This window comes from Rattus norvegicus, chromosome 6 (assembly GCF_021556685.1).
Source record: "Rattus norvegicus strain SHRSP/BbbUtx chromosome 6, alternate assembly SHRSP_T2T, whole genome shotgun sequence".
Classification (NCBI taxonomy): Eukaryota; Metazoa; Chordata; class Mammalia; order Rodentia; family Muridae; genus Rattus; species Rattus norvegicus.
Genome location: NC_141539.1, coordinates 130,755,602 through 130,779,556, shown reverse-complemented (window position 1 = coordinate 130,779,556; position 23,955 = coordinate 130,755,602). Strand labels below are relative to the sequence as shown.

At 41.0% G+C, this 23,955-nt stretch overlaps 1 protein-coding gene across 15 annotated transcripts in view; it reads right to left on the bottom strand.

Annotated features, from left to right (window-relative positions):
• Papola (poly (A) polymerase alpha) overlaps positions 1 to 23,955 on the bottom strand; it is a 52,367-nt gene that overhangs the window by 5,799 nt on the left and 22,613 nt on the right. For 4 of the 15 annotated variants that reach the window (NM_001108056.2, XM_087553483.1, XM_087553491.1 and 1 more), the window contains 13 exon segments: positions 222 to 284; positions 3,974 to 4,194; positions 4,717 to 4,817; positions 6,250 to 6,392; positions 8,871 to 8,992; positions 12,006 to 12,115; positions 13,705 to 13,824; positions 14,284 to 14,337; positions 19,326 to 19,410; positions 20,251 to 20,371; positions 21,590 to 21,662; positions 23,128 to 23,266; positions 23,358 to 23,447. In NM_001108056.2, the coding sequence (NP_001101526.1) occupies positions 222 to 284; positions 3,974 to 4,194; positions 4,717 to 4,817; positions 6,250 to 6,392; positions 8,871 to 8,992; positions 12,006 to 12,115; positions 13,705 to 13,824; positions 14,284 to 14,337; positions 19,326 to 19,410; positions 20,251 to 20,371; positions 21,590 to 21,662; positions 23,128 to 23,266; positions 23,358 to 23,447 (1,442 nt within the window). 15 annotated transcript variants of the gene reach the window in all.

Sequence of the window (23,955 nt, the reverse complement as noted above, 5' to 3'; positions counted from 1 at the left end):
ACTGTCTTTCTAACACCACCATCTTACCTTCTCTCCTGAAGGCTAAGTTCCTGTTTTACACACTGCTCCACTCCCATCACTCAGACATTATTAACATTAAAAAGAACCCAAAAAAAGGTCTCTTACAAACAGTGGTAAGAGAACCCCACACACTCCAGTCGATTCAGCACCACACGCCTGCACTTCTACCCGTGCACATTCTACAGGCTAAGTTAGTATACCTTTGTCTCTGTTTTATCATGTCCACTCAAAGCAAGACAGTTAGCATCTTCACTTGTTTCATCCTGTTTTTAAAAAAAAAAGCTTTATTCTCCAAAATGAAAAATTTAGATTATCTGCCAATTAATGCTTTAATTTATAAAAATGAAGTAAAATAGATCAGAGTCTCTTCTAAAGGGGCTTTTTAAAATTAAATAATTTAACTTAGCTTTAATAAGCACCAAAAAATTTTAAACATGATAAAAATTGTTTTTGTAATCCCCATCATATAAAGTACATCCCCAAACCTATAGGCTCATGAAGCATTTTCCTAAGGAAAGGAAAGTTCCTCAAAGCAGCAGCCCTGAGAACGTGGAAGAGCAGGATCCCAGTGAGGGAAGCTGGTGGTGCGCCCACTAACACACCCTATGACTGGGGATTTTACAGAAAATGTTACCCAGAAACACTCCTGCACACAGAAACAGGCGCTGTTCTTGGGAAGCATTAGCATCCTAAAAGAATTCAGGGCCTACCGCCTGATCTTCTCGGGTCCTAAAAGCCACATTAGCACTATTTGCTCAGGCTTATTAACTTAGAGAACTTAAAATTGACTTGTTGCTCTGTGCAGGTGGCAAGTGTATAAGCGTGCACACAGAAAGCAGAGGTTAACCTTGGTACATCCTTGTGTTTGGAGATCGTCTCTCCATTAGGAAGGTCTGCCTCCTGGTACTGGGAGTTCAAGCATGTGCGACCATGTCTGGCTTTCTCACATGTTACTGGTCCTTATGCCACCAGCACTTCACAGGCAAAGCTATCTCCTTAGTCCCTAATATTTTAAATACGTTTTTAAAAGGCAAAAAAAACACAGGTAGCTTTAAAATTATATGTAGACACATTCAAATACTCATGTGTACCTGAAGTGAAAAAAATGGTGAGCAGATATGTAAAGGAAACACGCTGCTCAGGTCTCCACTGAGATCAGGTGACAGTCATGTGTTCTTCTCCACATATTTAAATTTTTCACATACAAAAGTTTTAAAGACTTAGTACTTCTCCTATGCAAATGGCCCCAGGGTCAATTAGTCTGACATACGCAGAAATTAAAAAGAAAACTTTTAAAGTACATCTGCCTTGAATTTAGCCATATGATAGAACAAACTTTCTATGTTTTCTCTATTAGGGTACAATGCACACTACACTGAACTGAAGCAGCTCACAGCATCTAAAACCTTCCTATACACATGTGACTGGAGTTTCCATTTGCTGCTTACTATTAGGCCCATGCTGCCCTGAGTTCTGGAAGTACAGCATGTGTGGTCATGTTCAATACATCAACAGAGAACAAATGACCCAAATAAGGGTTATACCAGAGCACACACAGTCCAGGCCATACCATGGAAGATCAGCTTCAACGCCTTTGACTAAATTAAGTTTGTAACTGCCAGAGACATTAAGCATAGGAAGCAGCCCATAAAGTGAGCAACACCCTCCCTTATACTTTAGAAGGTTTTATGACTTGGTTAATTGGCTCCAGTGAAATTCTAAGAAAAAAAGGACAAAGCTTGTATTTTAAAGGACATTTTAACACTGGCATCTTAAACTTGTTTGGTCCCACGTTTAAGGGATATTTTGAAAACAGTGAGAACAGGGGTGTCATATTATCAAGGAATCTAATCTGAGTTTATTCATACTCTCTCTTAGACATGTGATCTTAAAATTCTAGTGTTACACAATTCTAGGGAATAACACCACCACAGTGGAATTTTCTCTAAAGCACTTAGTGACAGAAGAAGGAATGAGGACTGGAGGACCAGGCCCATGACCCCAGCACTCACGGGGCTGGGGTAGGTGGGTAGTAGGAAGGAGAGACCGTAAGTTTGAAGCTGTCTGGACCACCTCCTGAGTTCACTTAGTTCAGTTCCAGTCCAAACTTAAAGACCTTACATTACCTCAATAAACAAACAAAAAGCTGAGTTGAAGAGGCAGAGAGAGTGGCTGAGCTCATCAGAGATGTAGCTGTATTGTGTAAACAGTAAAGCATCAATGGACTGTTTCTGTTGACACAGTAATGCTGTGTCTTCCACACTAACTGTATGTAACTCTTTATCCCCCAAGGACTGCTCTAGACCCAGGAGTACAAGCGTCCATGTAGCTCCAGTGACGAGCCATGTGCTGGGACACTCGCTGCTAAGCACTCACAGAGCACCTTATCATAAGGAGATCAGAGACAAATCATGAAGGTAAAAAGAAATCTAAATTCACAACTGTAATTCCAGAATTACGGAACCAGAAGCAGGAAGAGTGCCCTACATTTAAAGCCAGCTTCAAGTACTGCTCTTGAGACTGCCTCAAAAACACATGTCCAAATCCAGTTCCTAGAAAGGCTCTGATGCATTTATCAGGATGGATGGATGGATGGATGGATGGACGGACGGACGGACGGACAGACGGACCGACCTAGCACTCAGGAGACTAAGACAAGAGAATCAAAAACTACCAAGGGATTGGGGGTGTAAATCAATGGTAGAACACTGGCCTAGAAGTACATAAGGCCCTGGATTATATCCCTATTCACAAACAACACAACAAGAAAAAGCACTACACTGGGCTGGGGACTTAGCTCAGTGGTAGAGCGCTAGCCGCTAGCCCAGCAAGCGCAAGGCCCTGGGTTCAGTCCCCAGCTCCAAAACAAAGAAAAGAAAAGAAAGGAAAAAAAAAAAAAAAAAAAAAAGCACTACACTACAAACACATCAATTATCAAAACCTAGCAGGATAGGTGAAATTATGTCCTACTTCCTTTCTAGTTTAACATCATGAATAACAAAGTGTTACTCCATTAATTACAGATATTTATTTCTAAAGTCAATCTAAAACAAAGGTATCTGATTACGGATGTTTCACCAATACTGATCAAAGTGCAATGGATACCCAAGAGAAACCTACGTTCTTTTTTCTGCTCTAAGAAAGTTCTTAGATAACAAATTCTAGAGCAGAATTCATCATGAAACAAGCAGTCTCGGACTGGCAGCTCTGGGCAACAGCGACTGTCCTACTGAAGCAAACCCGAGATTAACTGAGCCCAGACTGCACAGCTAGACCCTGGGGCATTTAGATGACACTAAAGGGATAGAGGGCAGTGTAGCAGGAGCGTTTGTGTGGCACACCACAAACCACCCTTAGACTCACAACTGCAACACAATGCCCAGTACTGTCCTAACGCTGCTTGATCTTAACACTGGATTGATAGTGACTGTTAAACACATAGCAAGCTTCCTGAAAGTTGGGAGTCCGAAACTAAACTAATCTGCCTTTGCAACCTGTTCATCACAAGAATAAAGCTTTGAGGACTAGGGCTACAGCTTAGAGGCAGAGCAAGCTCTAATTCCCTCCCAGGAATTCCTAGCACACAGCCAATGGCTCAGCCACCCTCTGATACCAATTACAATATAAAACTGAGTTAAAGGCAAAACAGTCCCCAAAGAGCCATAAAGAGTCAGTACAAATAAAAGTCATAAAGAATAGTAAATTAGGATATTAACTGTGTTTTCCATTCACCATTGGATGCAGAAGCTACCCAGAGTAGGAGAGGTAGAAATACTACTGCAGTGAGGCACGACTGCAGTGAGGCACGACTGCAGTGAGGCACGACTGCAGTGAGGCACGACTGCAGTGAGGCACCGCAGACGCCCCGGGTCTTCCTGAGTGTTCCCTACTAGATTCAGGAGCAGGTGAGCCAGGCTGCCATGCCTGTGTGTATGTAAGTGTGCACATATACCTCTTCTGTTTTGGTTTTCTTAGGACTTTCTTCTTTATGGGGTGAGGACGTTCTCTTGACTCCTACTATAGGATTAGGTACTTTTGTTGCTGCGTTTCCTGAAGGTCTAGGCGACGGGTTTACCAGTCGTGTTGAGGAGACAACTCTGGAGACTGTAGGCTTTGGTGGTGGAGAAATGGCTGGCTGTGTGGCAGTTTGAGGAATGCTTTCGCTCGATGGACCTAAACAGAAAAGGTATGAACACACAAATCAAAATCATTACAGACACCAAGTAACAAAGAAAGTGGATACTTCACCTAACTCACTTCATGAATAACTTTATATGCAAACACTAAAGTGCTATTAAAAGACAAGTACCAAGCACATACCTATAGCCCCAGAACATGGGGTGGAGGTTGGGAGTGGGGGGAGGAGCAGTAAGAGGATCAGAAGGTTTGAGCCTAAAACTCTGCCTTAAAAACAAAACAAAACTGACTGGACAGAGATGGCTCAGAGGTTAAGAACATGTACTGTTCCTAGCACCTACATTAGATTAGCAACCATCTGTGAACCTCTGACCTCTGAGAGTCCTCACACACTAGTGCATACAGACAAGCAGGAGCACACGAAACTCACTAAAAAATTTAAAAGGCACTAAAAAAACTGAATCCACAACAACTTAACCAATAAATCACTTTCTTACATAAAGTATAAAACCAATTATCATGCAAGGGCTCACAAGAGTGGCAAGCCCAGCTTCTTACCCCCTGGGCTTTCACTGGAATTTGCTTGTGGTACAGAAACCTCAGAAGCCTGAATGCTGGTCACAGATGCTGCGGTCACAGCTGGAGCAGGACTGTTTCTGCTAAAACAGGAAACAGAGAGAAGGATAGAAAAAAGAAGGGGTAAGGATCAATTATGCGTTAAAGACAATCAGAACAACAATTAAATGTTAGCAACATATGCCCCATATGTAAGGTAAAATGTTTCTTTGGTTTTAACTTCCCATGCTCCTGTAACAATGAAAAGGCATATAAATACATACAGCAACACAGACACAAACTTCTGTGATGTACATATAAAAACCACAGCTGACAGAAGTGATGCCATGCCACTCTCCTGTACTTTAAATACAGCCAGTAGGCGGAGTACTTGGTCTGCCAGTGAGAACACACATATTTAGCTTATTATTAGGCCGAAACCTATCAAAAGGTCAGTGTTTGCATTTCAACTCCCTAATAGCAATCAGTCTAACCATCACAACTGCCAACAAGATCCCCTGCAAATAAGGTTGTGTGGTAAAACCTAACAGAAAAAAAGCACAAGACAGCACTGACCCATAAATGCTAAATGCAAATGCAGCCTCGCCAGGCCCTAATTTTATGGGATGTAGAGCCTTTTTAGCAATTCTTAAAATGCGTTGCATGTTTTACAACAGTAAATTCTTCTAAGGGAAAAAATATTCCCTTTATCTAAAACTGCTCAGTGCAAGCATTTACCCTCTCTACCATCAGTAAGGGTTTGCTCAATCATGGAGACAGGCAGACCTAGACGTGTGCTCAGTACTCCTGCTATCTCTAAGTAAGCCTGACAGATGAAGGCACCCACATCACTCCTAAGTCCAAGCACTCTGGTCCCCAAAATGAAAATTACTGTCCATAAACTAAGAGTTAAAACTGATTCTAAAAAAAGAAAAGTCAGAGTCAAGAGATGGAAAGGTACAGGACAGACAGGGTGGCTGTCTGTGTCAGGGTTCCTATTCCTGCACAGACATCAGGACCAAGAAGCAAGTCGGGGAGGGAAGGGTTTATTCAGCTCACACTTCCACAGTGCTGATCATCACCAAAGGAAGTCAGGACTGGAACTCAAGCAGGTCAGGAAGCAGGAGCTGACGCAGAGGCCATGGAGGGATGTTACTTACTGGCTTGCTCCCCCTGGCTTGCTCAGCCTGCTCTCTTATAGAACCCAGGACTACCAGCCCAGGATGACACCACCCAAGGGTCCTTTCACCTTGAGCACTAATTGAGAAAATGCCTTACAGCTGGTCCTCATGGAGGCATTTCCTCAACTGAGGCTTCTTTCTCTGTGATAACTCCAGCTTGTGTTAACTTCACACAAAACTAGCCAGTTCAGTGGCTATGACCAGATACTTCATAGACTCCAAGGAAATTTACCAGCTTGCATAACTAATACTAATAAAAACAAATTTAGAAAACCTTAAGTTAGAATAAACTTTAGAACCCTCCACTGTATTTAGTCAACAAACGCGTCATCCCCTCCCGCCTCCCTTTGCTTACCCCTGAGAGCTGCCAGAACTGTTCAATGGACTGGTCTTCATAGCACTGGTGGGTGAAGGCACAGACATGCTGTTATCACTGTCCATAGACAAGTCAAGGCTGCTGTCATTCAGAGCTGCTAACTTGACTCCTTCTGTTGAATGCTGCAACCAAGAAAAGTTTAATTTTTATGTTTTTAAGTAATGATTTACCGGGGTTGGGGATTTAGCTCAGTGGTAGAGCGCTTGCCTAGGAAGCGCAAGGCCCTGGGTTCGGTCCCCAAGCTCCGAAAAAAAGAACCAAAAAAAAAAAAAAAAAAGGAATGATTTACCACATTTATGATTTCTATTGAAACGCACTCATAACAAATTATAAAAATGCTGCATGCCACGAGGACTATAAACAGCATAGATAGAGAGGGTCATGTACTTCTTGACCTAACTATCTGATATGGACACTCTACTTAGTTCTAAATTCATACTGTGTGAATCAACACATTCTTCTAACAGAAAGGGTCACAAAGCTGGGCTTGTGCATAATGGAGCACACCTTCAATCTCATCACTCCAGAGGCAGAGGGAGCAGCATCTGAGTTCAGGGACAGCCTGGGTTACAGAACAAGTCCCAGGACAGCAAGGGATAGAGGAACCCTGCCTCAAAAACAAAACAAAACAAACAAACAAAAAGGGTCACACGTTGCCCTCATTTGCTTTAATCCCTAGGCTTAGGCAATCCTGCTTCAACCTCCCAATTTCCTCCCAAACAAAAACCATTTTTTACCAACCATCACTATCTTATCAGCAAAGATCTTTGAAAGCAAGAGATCTAAGATGGCCACTATACTTTTTAGAGGGGGCACAGGACACATGGGCCTCTACTTTAGGTTTCCTACTGTGGGACAGATACAGACACAAAGTAGCAAGCTGCTCGTTTTACTCCACCTTCAGAGTCCATTTTCACAGTAGAAAATGAAGTGGAATGAACAATATAAATTCTTTCAAACAGGGAAGTAGAAAGGATCAAACTACTATAAACAAAAAGTAAAGTCAAAAACGGTCAAGAACATCTGAACCTGAGTGACAGTCTACCTCCTCATCAGTGTGTGTCCACAGACACACATGTGACAGTTACTTTGTTGGATGGTCAAACTGTGAACAGGAGATTCCTGGTTAGTAATACTACCTACAGTTTAATTTTAGGTAAGCATAGCCTTAAAGTATAAGAAAAATGAACAGGAAAACCCAATTAGAGCTGTAAAACAATTAGTCACATGGTCATTTAATAATAAGACTTTAAAAGCTAATAAAAACCCATGGTTCTAGAAAACCTGTGTAATAGCTGTTAAGAGTTTTTAAAATTGCTATTGCCAAGAATTAAAGAACACAGACTAAGGGGCTGGGGATTTAGCTCAGTGGTAGAGCGCTTGCCTAGGAAGCGCAAGGCCCTGGGTTCGGTCCCCAGCTCCGAAAAAAAGAAAAAAAAAAAGAACACAGACTAATTGCTTACATTCACTTTTGAAAACAGGGTTTCCATGTTTTAACTACAGGGAACGTGTTTGAACACATTCCTCTCAGACTGCTGTGTGGCTGGGATGGTTGCATGTGCTTAGCAGGGATCCCACGATTGGGCCTCAGCAGTGCTGAAAGCCTTCAAAGATGACATGACCTATTCAAGTAACTTCCAATGGCATTTCCTTCTGAGGTCAGGTGTGGGGATGAACTGATGAATGGACTTGACCCCAGCAATCAGGAGTCTAGGCTGAGTTACACAGTCAGACTCATCTGACAAAGCAGTCACCTGAAACTATCAGGGCCAGGTATCTCTGTACTTGCCCACTCCTAAGCTGTAACTGACCTTGGCATTAATAACAGATGTTAGCTTCATTATTTATTTACTATTTGCCAGGCACATGTCCAAGTCACTCTTTCTATGTGTCGATACATTCAAGACAAGAAGGTTTAAAATTCTGTCATTCAAAATAGAAACATCAGAATAAGACACTATGGGGTTGGGGATTTAGCTCAGTGGTAGAGTGCTTGCCCAGCAAGCGCAAGGCCCTGGGTTCGGTCCTCAGCTCCGGGGGGGGGGGGGGGGTGGGGTGGGGACACACTACAATACTTTACCTCTGGTGACCAGTGAGAGTGATATTCTTAAAAAAAAAATAAAAAAGATTGATTATATGCGTACACTGTAGCTGTCTTCAAACACACCAGAAGAGGGCATCAGACCTCATTACAGATGGTTGTGAGCCACCATGTGGCTGCTGGGAATTGAACTCAACACCTACTCTATAGTAAACAAGAAGACATCTTCCTTCTTTGAAGTACAGTTGAACATGTAATGACAACTTTGTTCTTCTACAAGTTTAGACACGTGTGTGAAACTTTAAAGGTATTTTTCTTCCTGAGAGAATGGCATATACAAACTCAGGGTGTTCAAGTGTCACATTAACCCCTATCCAGTAATGAAGACAAGTACAGGAGCACAGTGCTGAGAGCAAGATTTCACAAACTGACTAGCCTGTCAGATGCTGTGCTCAGTCAATAGCGGCCGTCCCACAGGGACGGAGTCTGGACAAACCAGCTGGCACAGGTACACAGCACTGCACTGGTGGCGGGTGCCATCAACTCCTTTCTGACATACCTTCTTCCTCTTCTGAAGCACATGACTTGGCAGCAGCTGGTGGAGCTGCTTTCTCTTCACATGCATTGCTGCGATCTTCATATCCAACTCAAACATCTTGCTGTTTATTGCTTGCCTATAAACTACACAACAGACATTGTTACAAACAATGAAAACGGTTTAATACAGGCGTGTTTAAATTCATCCAGAAGAAAGTAATGTAAGTGGGAACCTTCTCCACTGCCTGTCCCTAGTCTGCTGTCATCCAATGGTGGTCAAGTCATGCAAGTAAGGAAGAGCAAATGCACTCAATCCTTTAGCACACTAACTCTCTTGGTGCCAATAAGAAGCAAGAGAAAATATCGGAATGCAAAGTACTCTGTACATCTACCTCTCTCCGTCTCCCACAAAGTCTAAGACTCTGATCCTGGGAAAGAACCCCTGCTGCCGCCCAGTGACGGTCAGACAGCAGGAAGCCACCTGACCATACTTCTCCAGCCATGAACGGCTGGAGGCTTGGCTGTTAAGAGCCAGTGCTGTTTGTGAAGAGGACCTGAGTCTGCAGCCCAGAACCCATGAAGTAGCTCACAGTTGCCTGTAACTCCAACTTCAGGGGATCTAACGCCCTGTCTGTGAGTACAGGTAACTCAGCAAACACACTTCTACACACAGACACTCCTAACTAACACATACAGTAAGACAGGGTGTGGTGGCACACACCTTACATCCCAGCTCCAAGGAGGTAGACGGATCCAAGGCCAGCCTGATTTACAAGTGAGTTCCAGGATAGCCAGAGCTACATAAGACATTAATATAAAAACCCAAAACCATAAAAAAGAATTTTCAATGTAAAACTGCATTTTTTTCCTCTATGAAAAGCAACATTGTGGCTCAAAATGAAATATTACCAATAAATACAAATTATTTAGATCACAGCACCTCAAAATGGGAACATTTAAGTGAGGGTGAGGTTCTGTGGTATAACACCTATATATAAAAACCCAACAAAACCCTTCATGTCAGGGGTTGGGGATTTGGCTCAGTGGTAGAGCGCTTGCCTAGGAAGCACAAGGTCCTGGGTTCAATCCCCAGCCCCGGAAAAAAGAAAAGAAAAAAAAAACAAAAAAAAAAAACAAAAACAAAAAAAACCCCTTCATGTCTCCATGAAGATACAAGAACAAGTTGAAGGTAATTTTAACCTTCATAGTAAATCCAAGGGCAGCCTGGGCTACATTTAAAAAACAAAAGGGGGAGGGAGATTCAGTCAAGCCATAAAAAAAAAACAAAAAAAACAGTTTGCACAACTATAAAACTGTTGCAGCCACTGGAAACAGCAGGAAAAAGCACAAGCAAGCTGCAGAATCCAGTGGAGAGAACAGAGCAACATGACTGTCAGGTGGTTGTAAGGACTCTGAAGACAGGTGAACAGGACACTGAGCTGCCATCCGACAGACCCTAAGCCACAGAGCAAAACCCTACCCCCAAACCCAAATGACTTTAGTGCAAAGCTAAGCAGACAGTACCTGGGTCCAACAGTATTTCAGGAAGAAAAAACCCAAAAACCACATACCCTGAGCAGGAACCACAGAAGACAAGGGAGATGAGGTCATGGTCAGATCCACAGACCTCTACATTCCTAACATAGAGCTTTCCTAAGATTGCCATCAAGACCTAGCTACAAAACAGTCTGGTGCTACAGAAATGGCCTGCCAGTTCTCCGTACCTACTCCGCATCAACCTACAACCATCCATCACTCCAGTTTCAGGGGCTCTGACACCCTCTCTGGTCTTTGTAGGCATCAGGCGCACACACACCGTTTATACACACATAAAATAAATCTTCATATAATATTTTGAAAAGAAAGCCCTAATACTAAGTAGCACTACATATCTGGCTTGAATTCACTGTGTCTAAGTAACAAGTATTGCCTGAAAACTGCTCTATAATCACCGAACTACGCTCCAGACCCTGCTGCTCCCCTAACTTCATTATCTTTCTAGTCCCAAAATATACAATGACAGGTTATAATGAAGGAAGAAGATCGTGTACTGTAAATTACAAGCAGAACTTAGCCCTTTCTTCTGCATGAACTGGACAGTCACTATGTAAGCATGGTCATTTGATATCAGACCCATGGTGTCTCAGAAACCTTAATGACCAGGGTACCTTACACAAACAGCCAGTCTGAAAAACTTATGTTGTAAATTCTACTACCTAAGAAGAGGTCTGAGTGTCTCTCAGATGGGCCTTGAGAGGAGCCAGTACCGTCCTCCTAGCAGTACTTAAAGGACTGTGGCTCGCTCGCTCCTTTCTTACAGTGAGTGTCTGGTCAGTTCTGTCTGCCTGTGCCTTCCTTCATCAGCTTTTCCCACCCTCCCAGCCAGTGGCCTTCCTTCCATAGACTTCTTCACACATGCAGACTAGTCAGGGACTGACAGGAGGACAATGTGGCTTGGCTGGAGATAAGGCTCATCACTTCCCAGGCAGGTCAGAGGAGGAGAGAACTCCTGGGGTTTGGTATAACCCAGATTCCAGAAAGCAAAACAGCAGAACAGAGAATATTACTACATTACAATTGTAGCTCTCCTCACTACAATTAATTGGTGTCAAAGTAACTTTTAATGTGTTTCAAAGTGTGAATCTAGAAAATGTTCTAAAGAGAATTAGTGCTTTAGGACAACATGCTGGCATCCCTGTAAGGCTCACAAACTCCTTGAATTGCTGTGTATATTCAAACACAAATCACAGAGACTGTGACAGCTCACTTTAAAGCTTTCAACCAACACATCTCATCTTTACCCAGGAACCCAAGTTCATCCGACATACAGACATAGCTGCCTGCTCCCTATATGAGATAGTAATAATCCCTTGGCCGATCTTTACCAAAAATTAAATGTCTTCAAGTTACCAAAATTTCAGCTTCAAGCTCTAAGCTTCAAGATGATTGAAATGTGTTTGTCTCAAAATATGGACATATCAAATTACAAATGGTCTCACCTAACTTTAAGGCCTAACACAAAGAAGTTATTTATTTTACAGTACTGAATGTACTAAGGTTACTCTAATGATTATTGTTCAGTGCTCAATTACTATAAAAAGCATGGCTATGTACATCAAGAAACACCGAGGAGTTCCTTAAGTAAAGACATACATACCTGTGTCTGTGAAAGACTGGATATCATAGGTGAGGTCCACACTGAGATTCTCAGAGTTTTCAGTTTTTTTAAACACTAAACCAATCACCCACATTGTGCGAAATTCTTCCCTGCAAAGAACATTAGCACAGGCCATTAGGATTCAGGAGAGCATGCTGTTGATGATGGGTTGACAGTCTAGGTAAGGTATGTGGGAAATGAAATTCAGATGTATAAGTAAATAAGCTCTAAGGCCCAACCCCTTCACAAGAAGCCTGACCTCACCATACCTGCCATCTAGGCCACCACTATGCAAGTAAACTTCCCAAGCAATGCTCGTACATTGTGTTTACACTGATGAGTCCATAGTATTCATAGCACTAATACCTATTAAATGTGTTTCAAATATAAAAGGGGTATGGGGTAGGAAGCATAATGCTTTTTGGAAAGTGCTACATATACATAATTACTATATATAAACTCTGAACTTTTGATGGGCATAGTGGTACACACACTAATCACAGCACTTGGGAGTCAGAGGCAGGTGATCTCAGTGAGCTTCAGGCCAGCCAGCTCTACACAGTGAGTCTCAGTGAGTTATACAGTATGACCCCTGCCTCAAAAATATCGTTTTGTACTTTCCAAATAGCCTTGGTCAAAAAATGCCTGTAATCCCAACTCTTTGGAGGCTGAAACAGGAGGATCATAGGTTTGAGGCCAGGTTGGGCTATATACAAGACTTTATCTCAAAAACCAAATTCAAATAATTCCTTTAAATGATTCAAAGGAAAAATATTAATTCTATTTCACTAGAATACTCAAACTCAAGAGCCAACTCAAGTGACCTTAACCTCGACTTCCTGATCATCCTTTCTGCAAAACTTATCACTCTTTCATTCCGAATTCCAAAGAGCACCAAAAAAGCAGCAGCTAACTTCTAAGACCCAGAACAACAAGGTGAGCCTACTTCTCATTTACCAAACAACCAGGTGAGCCTACTTCCCATTTACCCGTCTCTGCAATGGTCCACATTCCATCCTGAATCAAATCAAATATATCCCCTCAAAATAAAGAGCAAAGATAGATGCTTGGTAGAACAGTCTACAATTACTGTATAAAACTGAAGGAATGTTAGAAATACTCATTAGCATTAGGACAGATGTACAGAATATCAATACCCAATCAGAAAACAGACTTCATTATCAAGGACTATTACTGGAGAAAACAAATCTATTTCAGTGCTAATTCTTCTAGAAGGAAAACACAGATATAAATGCTAAATTAATAGGAAAAAACTTAAGATCAACCCAATTGGTAAACCACAGAATACTGAGAAACTAAGGCACACTACACTTCCTGATGAAAGTTATATCCAGAAAAGTCAGCAAGTTAAAAATCAAACAACTTCAGATATATTATCAAGAGCATCTCTGTGGATCCTTATAAAACAGACCAAAAAATGAATTAAAAAAAAAAAAAAAAACCCAGTAAGCTGCAGATAGATCATCAGCAAAAAGCAAAGCCAGATATAGTCTCCCTCCAGAAGGAAATGGTTGCACATGCCTATAAGCCCAGAAAAGTCCAGCCTGAGACATAAAGATCACAAGTTCCAGGCAGATCCAGGCTACAACCTGTCTCAAAAGTCAACCTCAAAGTGCCTATGAGCACATCCACACGAGGTGCAAGGGTAGGCATGGAATCCAATGGGAAACATACTTACCTATCAGGACTTTCCTTGGGGGCTGGAAATGACTGGGGATTCACATGAGCCAGTGTAATAAACTCATTCTTCTCTAAACTTCCAACCAGGATACGAATTTTTGATTCCACCAAGCCCACCCTAGACAAATGTCATTAATATTAATAACAGATTCTATGAAAAGTCATATAAAATCAAGTTAAACATAATATAATTATATATATATATATACATGTACATATACACGTGTGTGTGTGTGTGTATAAAATACATACACATATAAAATACATACATTCCCCCCAAAGATAAAACTATGAGACTTAGGATCTACCAAAAAAATGACAAACTGGATGAAAAAAGAGAACTGGGTAACTCTATCCAAAAATAGTTATGAGAAATCTGTCAGGCATGAACGTCAGCAAACTAAGCTAAGCAGCACCAAACACAGTCCAGAAGTGAGCCGTGGTCTCTCCACTGCACGCACGCTCGCACGCACACACGCACGCAGTGAGTCAGCAGGCTCCGTGAGCAGCAGCTGCCTCCCACTTGTGGGCTGAGCTGTCTGAGTCATGTCGGGGACAGCCTCCTCTTACTACTCACCATTCCAGACGCTGCTTTTCCGTGGGCGCACTTGCTAGAAGTACAATATAATGCCTTTGAAGATAAAGACAACATGCTATTTACTTTATTTATGTGCTTTGTGCTGGATCTTATAACCATAATGTAATAAGGTTCCTCACACTTATAGGCCAACATTGATTCAACAAGGGGGTTTCCAATCAGTGTGCACATAAAATCATGTAAGCTAAATTCCATAGTTTCACTATAGGCAAGTTAGATTTTCTACAACAACAAACTATGAATAATTACAAAAGAGTATCTGAATTTTCAAGGTTGACAAAAACATTACATGGTAACTCATGTTGCTCAACACTCCAACAGTGTTCTACCTAGAAAATTAATACAGGCGCTCAATTGCGCTCAACCTATCAAAAGAAAAACGATTTCATGGAAACCAAAAAACAAGGCTCTTGACACAAAAATAATCATTAATATACACACTATAAAAGCTGACTTCAAAAATACACCAAGCACATCAGGCTTCCAGTAACATCACATGGCATTTAGCACTGAGCTGCTCTGGAGTCGGCCCCTCCACCTACCCAAGCTGCTGGCATAAGCAACCACTGCACCGGCTACCTGCCTGCGGCAAGACTGTCCTGAGAGGTAAATGGGATTTCTACTGAGAACTTAAATCACATCGAAATGTAGACATTCCAAGTTTAGACTTTGAAAAGTATCTCCATGGACAAGTATTTATTCTTATTATTTCTGAAAGCAAATGCAACTAAATTACTATTCTTTTTTCTTAAACTAATAACAGAATGTCTTTTTTAAATACTGCAAGCTGCATTTTACATAAGAAGCTTTACCTCAAAAGCAAACTGATATTATTAACTAGTGGCTACTAGACAGGAAGGTGCCAGCATAATCCAGTCTGAAAAGTCTGAGAACCTTCTGTTGCTCTTTCACACCTTCCAGGTAATGTCGCCAGTCAAAGCACAAAGGTTTAGGAATCAGACACAACTACCATCCACAGTAAGCCCATCTATGAGGAAGGCAATTCAAACTCTTCACAACTTTGCAACTCCAAACACAGCTTAGAAATACATGCCACCTGGACAACAGAATGGCATTTTTCTTTGTGGAAAAGTAATGTCTAAATTTAACTAAATTATCAGAAATTTATAAAGTAGAGAGAAAGAAAGCCCAAGACACGCAGAAATGAGGTGCAGCTAGCTACAGAGTAAGAACTATGGCCAGCTATGGAGCCAGGCTGTCCACAGCCACAGAATTGTACTTCTTTTCCCATTTGGTCAGCATTAGTTCAAACAAGCCACGTACAAACCACTTAGAGTCCCATAAAAGCACTCAAAGTTCATGTATTTTGTGTACCGAGAAACTGGAACTAGGAATCATACAAATCAAGCAAAGTCCTGTCATGCTTAATCACATTTCTGGGTTACTGGGTCAAAGAGAGAGGTGTAGCAGCTACCAGGGCAGACACACATACAGAGCCTTACAAGAGTGAAGCTGCCTAAGTTTCCCACCCCACAGCTTTTCCAGTTCTATCCTGGTACAGTTAAAGCGACTTAATTACTACTCTGGCTGGACAGGCACGTGATCCTCCTGCCTCCGCCCGCCATGTGCTGGGATTACAGACCAGCATCACCATACCTAGCAAACAACAAAGACATTTTCCCCTTCACTCCCCTGAAAATTAATATTCTTATTGGAACACCCAGGTCTTCAGCAGGACTAAATGATGCACAGTACTTTGTTTACAAACTCAAAAATATGCAATCCATTTTGCAACACAATTTTGTTGGTAATTCAAATTTTTGAAGGCTATACTTCAACTTGCCTATTCAGGACATCCCAACAGAAGGGGGTAAAGTTTCTTCTTCTCTGTATACTTAGACACACATACATATTTACATATAAATACCTCATAACAAGATTTATGGGATGAATTTTATGTAGCTATATTTTAATAAACTTGATATAAAATCAATTAGTTTAAAAGAAAAGCTGCAAATATTTTAACACAAGAGAAAGCAGTGACTTCTCCAAGACACCGAAAACCTCCAATTAGTTTTCTTAAAAAGAATCTGCACTTTTATGTATTTTACTTTTCTATGTATAGGCATCTTGCCTCCGTATGTCTGTGTACTGTGTACATAAGTGCCCACAAAGGCCAGAAGAGGGCGACGGGTCCCCTAGAACTGGAGTTAACAGTCAGTTGTAAGCAGCCATGTGGGTTCTGGAAATTGATCTGAGATGTTCTGGAAGGGCAGCCAGTGTTCCTAATGCTGAGAATCCTTCTAGTCCCAAACTCTGCATTTTAACAACACGAGGGCTGGTATGCAATTCCCGAGAATCTCAAGACCTTCCCCTCAGAGCGGAAGCATCTCTAGACTACTGTGTAGTCCTCCAAAATGTCCCTCCATGCCTGCCAGGTACCAACCAGTTCAAAAACATCTCCAAGAAAATACATGGTCAATACCGTTGTTACTACCTTCCCCTAAGAGTTTATAGAGATACAAATATGAATTAAATGAATTAAAATTTATTTAAGAATGTTCTAGGGCTAAGAACATGCCTCAGCTTGTAGAGTGATTTCCTAATAAAAATTTGTAAGAATACTTAAGTTGTTATGGTTATTTACCAAAAAAGCATTCTGTAAGTTGGTCTCTCGGCCAAGCCATCTCAGTACTTTACCTGGGTAGATGACAGCTCAGATACCAAGCACTGAAAGAAAAACCTATCTTAGTCAAAATCCTTTTTCTTTTCTTTTTTTTTTTTTTTTCCGGAGCTGAGGACCGAACCCAGGGCCAAGCGCTTTACCACTGAGCTAAATCCCCAACCCCCTTAGTCAAAATCCTTATCATTCTCTTTAAATCCATAAGCAAGAATTACAGTTCACTAAAGGTGTCTTGCTGCTGCTGGTTTTCTGTTGGGAACAGGAATGCTCATATATTCCAAGCTGATTTGGAACTCGCTATGTTGGCCAGGCTGACCTTGAAATCGTGGTCCTCCTGCCTTTGCCTCCCTCCCATGTGGTGAGATTTAAGTGTGTCCAAGTAAACTCAGATTTTATAAGCAACCCTAAGACCAGTTTTCACACATCTTTCATTGCACTTACTTTCCTAGTACACTCCTCCCTGATCCTCGTGACATGCCTAAGATGACCACTAGTCACCTTTCCTAATGCCCATGATTTACTGTTACTTAACAAGCTACAATTATCAAAATAAGAGTATTTATTTGAAACCTTAAAAGTTTACAATACAATGCCATTCCTCTCTTCAGACAAACCCCAGCCCACTGTTTGAAAATGGATGAGTTTACATTACGGTGAATGAGATCCCGCTTATGGTCCCCCTTCCTTCCAAGAATACAGGAGTATTTCACACAATTTAAAATTCTAAGTAATGAAAAGGTAACACTTTTCAAGGCATGCTTCACACAAACCCCATCTGGGTGTCAGCAGCCACAATTCTTCTAGGTCTGGATTACAGCAAACTAAGAATCTTACTTCCGGCTACAGTGTAATGTGTTTCCATGGAGACGAGTCGTTTAAACTGCTCCAATCTACCTCTTTATAAGCCCAATGCCGTCCTCGCTGTGTTTTGATGGGCATGCTTGTGGAGCAGTTAGCTCTTACGTTCTCCAGGGTATTTGGGTTTAAAATGCTGTGAAACAAACCTGTCGCTACAGCCTCCTCTTTGTAGGTTTTAAAGGATGACTGCCTCAGGTCTCAGTATTACTAACCCTCTTGCCAGCCAAGACCTTCCAGGAGCTACAGCAAAGACTCGGGTGTGATGAAGACCCACCAGCATGTGTCTCTCAATCCGAGCAGTGCCCGAGTGTAAAAGCATGGTGTGGTCAATGCTACATTCATTCACCTTCCCTCAAGGCTGAGCTAATGAAGCAGAAATCCATCTTTCTCCAGCTCTTCTAACTACAGATGTGAGACAGGAAAGGCAACAGAACAACTCGTCTCTACTTGTCCAGGCCTTATTCTTTTAGATCTGACCATGTCTCAAGTATGGTGTTTTCCAAGGGTTGGCACATACGATTCCTAATGATGGCCACTTATTCCCTCAACATTAAAGAAACACAATGATGTGCCGATGAGACCGACAGCTCTAGAGACGGGCGTGAGTGCGAGCACTGCAGTACTATGCTGCTCCGACTCTGACAACATAGCGCTCCCCGAACACAACAGGTAAACTGACTCCATCACTGCATTTCATGCAAGATACAGAAACAAAACACGGAGACATCATGGAGGTCATCATTCTTACTTTTAATTTGGGAAAGGTATAAAATAGTTTTGCTTAAATTATTGTAACAAAACACAGTCCAACATAAAAATGGTCAGGAAAGTCTCAAGCATTAAAGCAAGAATTTAAGTGGGACTTGGTTAATTTTCAGCCCAGGGCAAATAAAGCTCGAGTCCATATGTGGTTTTGTTCTTTCTTTAAGATTTATTGTAACTTACATTTTTCAACACAGCACAATTCATGAGGTTTTAACCTCTAAGGTATTAAAAGCATTATATTAAAGACATTAATAAAAATTATACCCACTTAAATTGTTAGAAAACTATTCGCAGACATATTTTTGAAGGGGAAAATGTGCTACTAATTATTAAAAACATGTAATCAGCCAAACACCGACATTTCATTAGGTCTGTGCACGTTCTAAACTATCCCAGTAAGCTTTCAGAATTAGACATAGAAGTTTCTTGAGAGAGAACCTTAACTTTTTAAGCATTCACCTGTCTACTAAGGTGCAGACACTATCCTGGTCATAAGTGACAGACCTAGAAGAACTAAGGATGCTGACACACAGTAGGACTGCTAGTTAATCAAGCAACAAAAGTGTGAGGTTAACACACTGTACTGATAAAGGAAAAAGTTTACTAAAAATGCTAAGTCCTTTATGACGATAAGGAAAATTCTAGAGACACCGGAGAGAGACTTGTTCACTATCTGGCAAGAGGAAATATCACATATGCCACTGTTAAACCACTACTTAAGAGCAACATGGCTGACATGCCTTAAAATACATACTTGTACTTTTGAAAGAAGTTTGGAGCTTCAAAAAGTTTGGACCACTCTGCCTTACTCAGCAAAATTTCATCTGTGATAGCAAGACCTAAATTAAAAACATATTAGAATATTTGTATGTTTCAACCTAGCAATCTAGAATGTTAAATAATTTAAACATCCCACATGCATTCACTACAGTCCTAAACATTAGCCAATGGAAGTTCTACTTCATAACCCTAGAGTACATTCTCATGGGTACTGCAAACGCACTGGGGAATTTCCTGAGAGCCACATTTCTGGTAAAGTGCCACTATTAGTACAATGTCATGCTCACAGGAAGGCTCAAAGTGAAGCACAGTAGTTACCTGAGTTCCCCATATAACGTTTCTGCCTTTTAAAATCAAGTGACTGCCATCTCTAAATGGCCAAGACGTCTTTCCCATTAAAAACCTTCCTTGTGTGGAAGAGTAGTCGACTTAAAGCTGAAGATGGTACACAGCCTTTTCTGATGCCTTTAGCCATTTTGGTCTTTGAGGAATTAAGGCAACTAGTAATACCTTTAAATTTATAATAAATTTAGATAAGGATCTTCTCAAAGGCAGTTTTCCCAACCACATTCCAAGTTCTTTTCCTAGCAGTGTAAAAAGCCTGTACACGCCTTGAGTAACCCAGGAGGACGAAATGGCATCAGCTCTGATGTTCTAAGGCTCTGACAGAGCCCTGAATCAAGCCATAATGTCCAAATCTTTAACTGCTGCTTCATTCTCTAACACAGTCAGAGTAAACTGCTTAAACACTGTTCAGTTACTCTCCAATGCATAATCAAAAACAAACGCACAAACCCAGTCTGGCAATTCAATTAAATGGCACAACCAGCTGACTGCTGGGTCGGCAGCAGTAGGCAGACCCTTCGGGTATGAAGTAGAGCAGAAGCAGAAACACTTACCTTGTTTAAACTCCTCAACCATGACCATCCGTGTTGAAACGGACACATTGTACGTGGAGTTCTGTTGTGGGTATGCTGGTGTAATTATAGGCATAAGATGGTACCTATCACTGGGGTTTACCTACATACAACAACAGCCAATCAGTTTCTTCAAGTACATATACAACAGATACTTGGACTTTTACCCCTTGTTAAACTGAACCAATGATTACATTTTACTTCACTCATAGCTGGAGTTGAGAAATAAAACACATGTCAAGAGACTGTTTCATAGAATTTACAGAACGAAAGATCTTGTCAACAGTCTGCTCCCATGATGGAGGTATGGCTACCTTGCAACCTGACTGCATGGACCTGCTGGCAAAAACAAAGCAAAACAGAAAATGTAGTTGCAAATCTACTGCTTTTCTGCATTTGGCAGCATAAATGAGCGCCTGCAAAATTACACTTTCAAGTGTTCTTATAAAACTCACATTAAGTAAGATGGGACTGTCCTTCCAACTTTCCGATATCAGTGTAAGCTTATTAACACAGGCAGAGCAGCTCTGGGCCGGTCAGACAACAGGATGATTTAGTGACTGCTCATCTGTACACTCTGTGGTTCATCCCCACAAAGGCAACTACAGCTTACACTCTCCCTTAAATGCCTTGAGGCTTAGGCAACTCGAAAGCACACAGCGTGGGGCAGAGCCCAACAGGACTTAAGAGATTTTGATATTGTAATAAGTAACAAATTTTAAAAATGTATGATCTCAAAAACCTGTTACATTTCTAATCCAATGAACTCCTCTTATCAATTAAGAAAGCTAATGTTACTAACACCTAAAAAGCATAAGCAGTAAATGCTATCTGGAACTTTTCAACAAAATGGGTAATCTTCCTTAACACATTTCCGCATCTCTGAAACACTAACCCAGACCACAGTTACAGCACGGTCACTGCGATGCTGCTTAGAAGTCTATGCTGCGTAAAGACACTATGCAAGAGCTTTCTAAAACAAGCCAACTCAACAAAATACTTGGATCAAATAAAAAAATATACAGGGATTTTTAGTATCCTTTTATTTTTTTTTTTTAAAGCACAAATGCCCATACAACTTTGACTTACAAGATAGTGCTATATTGAGTAAGTTGTTAGTGAAATCTGTATCAACTGTGTACAATTAAATGTGGTTTACAGGGTACAGCATTACACTTCTCAGACCGGAGGACAATTAGAGAGCAGGTCATCTATAACAAGTGAAATATAGGTGCGAAGAACTGGGCGGCCTCCTTGTTTATGCAGGTGACTTTTGTTATTGAACAGTGTGAATTTGTAGGGGAAAAAATAATACACTAACCCTTGGGTCCCACACAGGCAAATTAAGATTGCATTCTTCAGGCTGTTTCAATAGCACTGGATTTGGCCATTCCCTGTTCAAAAAGATTGTAGCACTTGATAAGACTATTGGACATTAGCATCTAAACGTTTCTGTTAAACATACAGCATTTGTGAGTGCAACCCTGCTTCACTCACTTGGCATATACACCACAGCCTCTCATTCCTTTCTGTTTACATAATCCTCCTCTAGGAAATTAAATCAAGATAGCTTTCTCAAACTCATGTCAAACATCTGCTCTGCCAAAGAACTGATTAAAGGACTAGTCAAATAAAGAAGTGCCACCTCAAGATATCTAGTGTGTTCATGTCAACCTCTAACAAGGCTAATCCCATTTAAAGTAAAAACTCCTGCCTTCACACTAGTCCCATCCACGGGCATATGCGAAGTGACATAACTATTGTCAAGGTGCTAGGCGTAACGGTCAAAGTGAGCAAGGACAGTGCTTCCTGTAGTTACTGTATCTAATACAGTCGTGCTATAAAATGTATTGATACTTCAGTCAGGCATAAAGATCAAAGATGAAAAATGCTTCTTTTGCTTAGTATAAATCAAGCTGGCCTACTAGAAATGTTCATGGATTGACTTAAAAGAAGGTCTGCGTCTAACCTTACCACACCTCACTCTCCATGACAAAGGCAAAGCAGCAGAACTATGCTGGAAAGAGTGGTAGCTATAAATTAAATCCAGAGTCTGTTACCAAATGACTACAAAGGAATAATTCTTTCTTCATATGAAGAAATGAAGGTGTTGGCAACATGGAAGACAAATCTCTCTTAAGATATTTGACTAAAACCCCAACTCTTGGTGTCAAAGTAACTACCACAAATCAGCAGTGTCTTGGACTTTTCTTCTCTTACTCATCGACATGTGTATCTTGATTAGGAGACCTTAATGGATCTCTCCTGGGCTAACGAGTCTCGAAGGATCCAGTGACTACATTTTTCAGTCACTTAACATACTCTTTAAAAAATTCTTATAGAAGTGATACCTTTAAGGTTTTGCCAAGGTAATGACCAGCTGAAGGTAAAACACAGCCACACAAACAATAATCTATGGACAGAGCAATCCGATGGAAGGAGTGTGTATGAGTTCTCCCACCCTATTAACACAGAAGATGGCAGCACACATTACAGGAGCTAAGAGGTCAGAGTTTATTTGGAGGGTAGGCTCACACAAGCAGCACAGGCTTTATCTGCCTTATGACCCTGGCAGAACTAGGAAAAACAAAGGGAGTTTAGGTTTGCCTTTTCACATACAATGTCTCTTCCCAACTCGGTAGCTGTGTTTTGAACTGAAACTGGTTGGGTTTTTGGCGGGACTGGTGACTAAACTCAAGGCCTTGGTGCATGCCAGATAAGAAGTCTACCACTGAGCTATACACCCTTAGCCCATAAACTAAAATTGATATCTGAAACCAGCTGTAGAAATGTCACAGAAATAAGACTAAACTTCAGTGTCTACAATCAATTTTATTGTAATATAATCTAAAAACATACCATTTAGAAAATACCAAGAAAAATTTATGTACAAGAGTTGATGCTATTGCATTTGGATAAAGCTGGCAAGTTCTTGCTACTAGCATAGCCCAGGAAACACCACCGAGGAAACCTAATATATTGGAATAGATGTTGTGCCCTGTTGATAAGGGAAAAGCAAAAAGATTAAGTTAGTGCTGATGAAGAGCTTAAATGTTTTTAATAAGCTAGCCAACAAATTCTGAACTCACGTTTGGCCCACAGTTTGATGGCTCTCAGAGTTAACCTGAAGTTGTCAATGTTTGGTACTAGATGTAAAATCTCATCGGTTACCCTGCAACCTGATTAACAGGAGTGAGAGAAACAGAACATTAAGCCTCACAAGTGTTATGATAGTGTCATCACAATTTTCTAAGACTATCCTCCAATTAAAACCTTATTTGGTAGAATGACTGTGTGAATTCAACAGAGTTTAAAGGCATAAAAGCAAGTAGCTCTTTCCTGATCCAAGCACCATCCCAAACAACAGCTCACACACCTAGCTGTCTGCCTAATCTCAACCTTGTAACTCATGACTACTCGCTGAGGAGTCAGTCCACCTAAGCTTCCAATAGTTGTCTTAAAGTACTGGCAATGAGCTATATTAACATTGCTTTTTTAAAGAGAAAAGCCTTTTCACTATCTGATAAGATTACAAAGCAACTATGAAGTTCAAATTAATGAGGGCGACACAGCAAAGCCTCAATCACTAGCAGCTTTATAAATGTCAGTCTTTCTAAGGATCTAATATACCATCAATAACAAGGAAAAGTGTAAGGTCATCAGTGAGCAAATCAACTACCAAACATG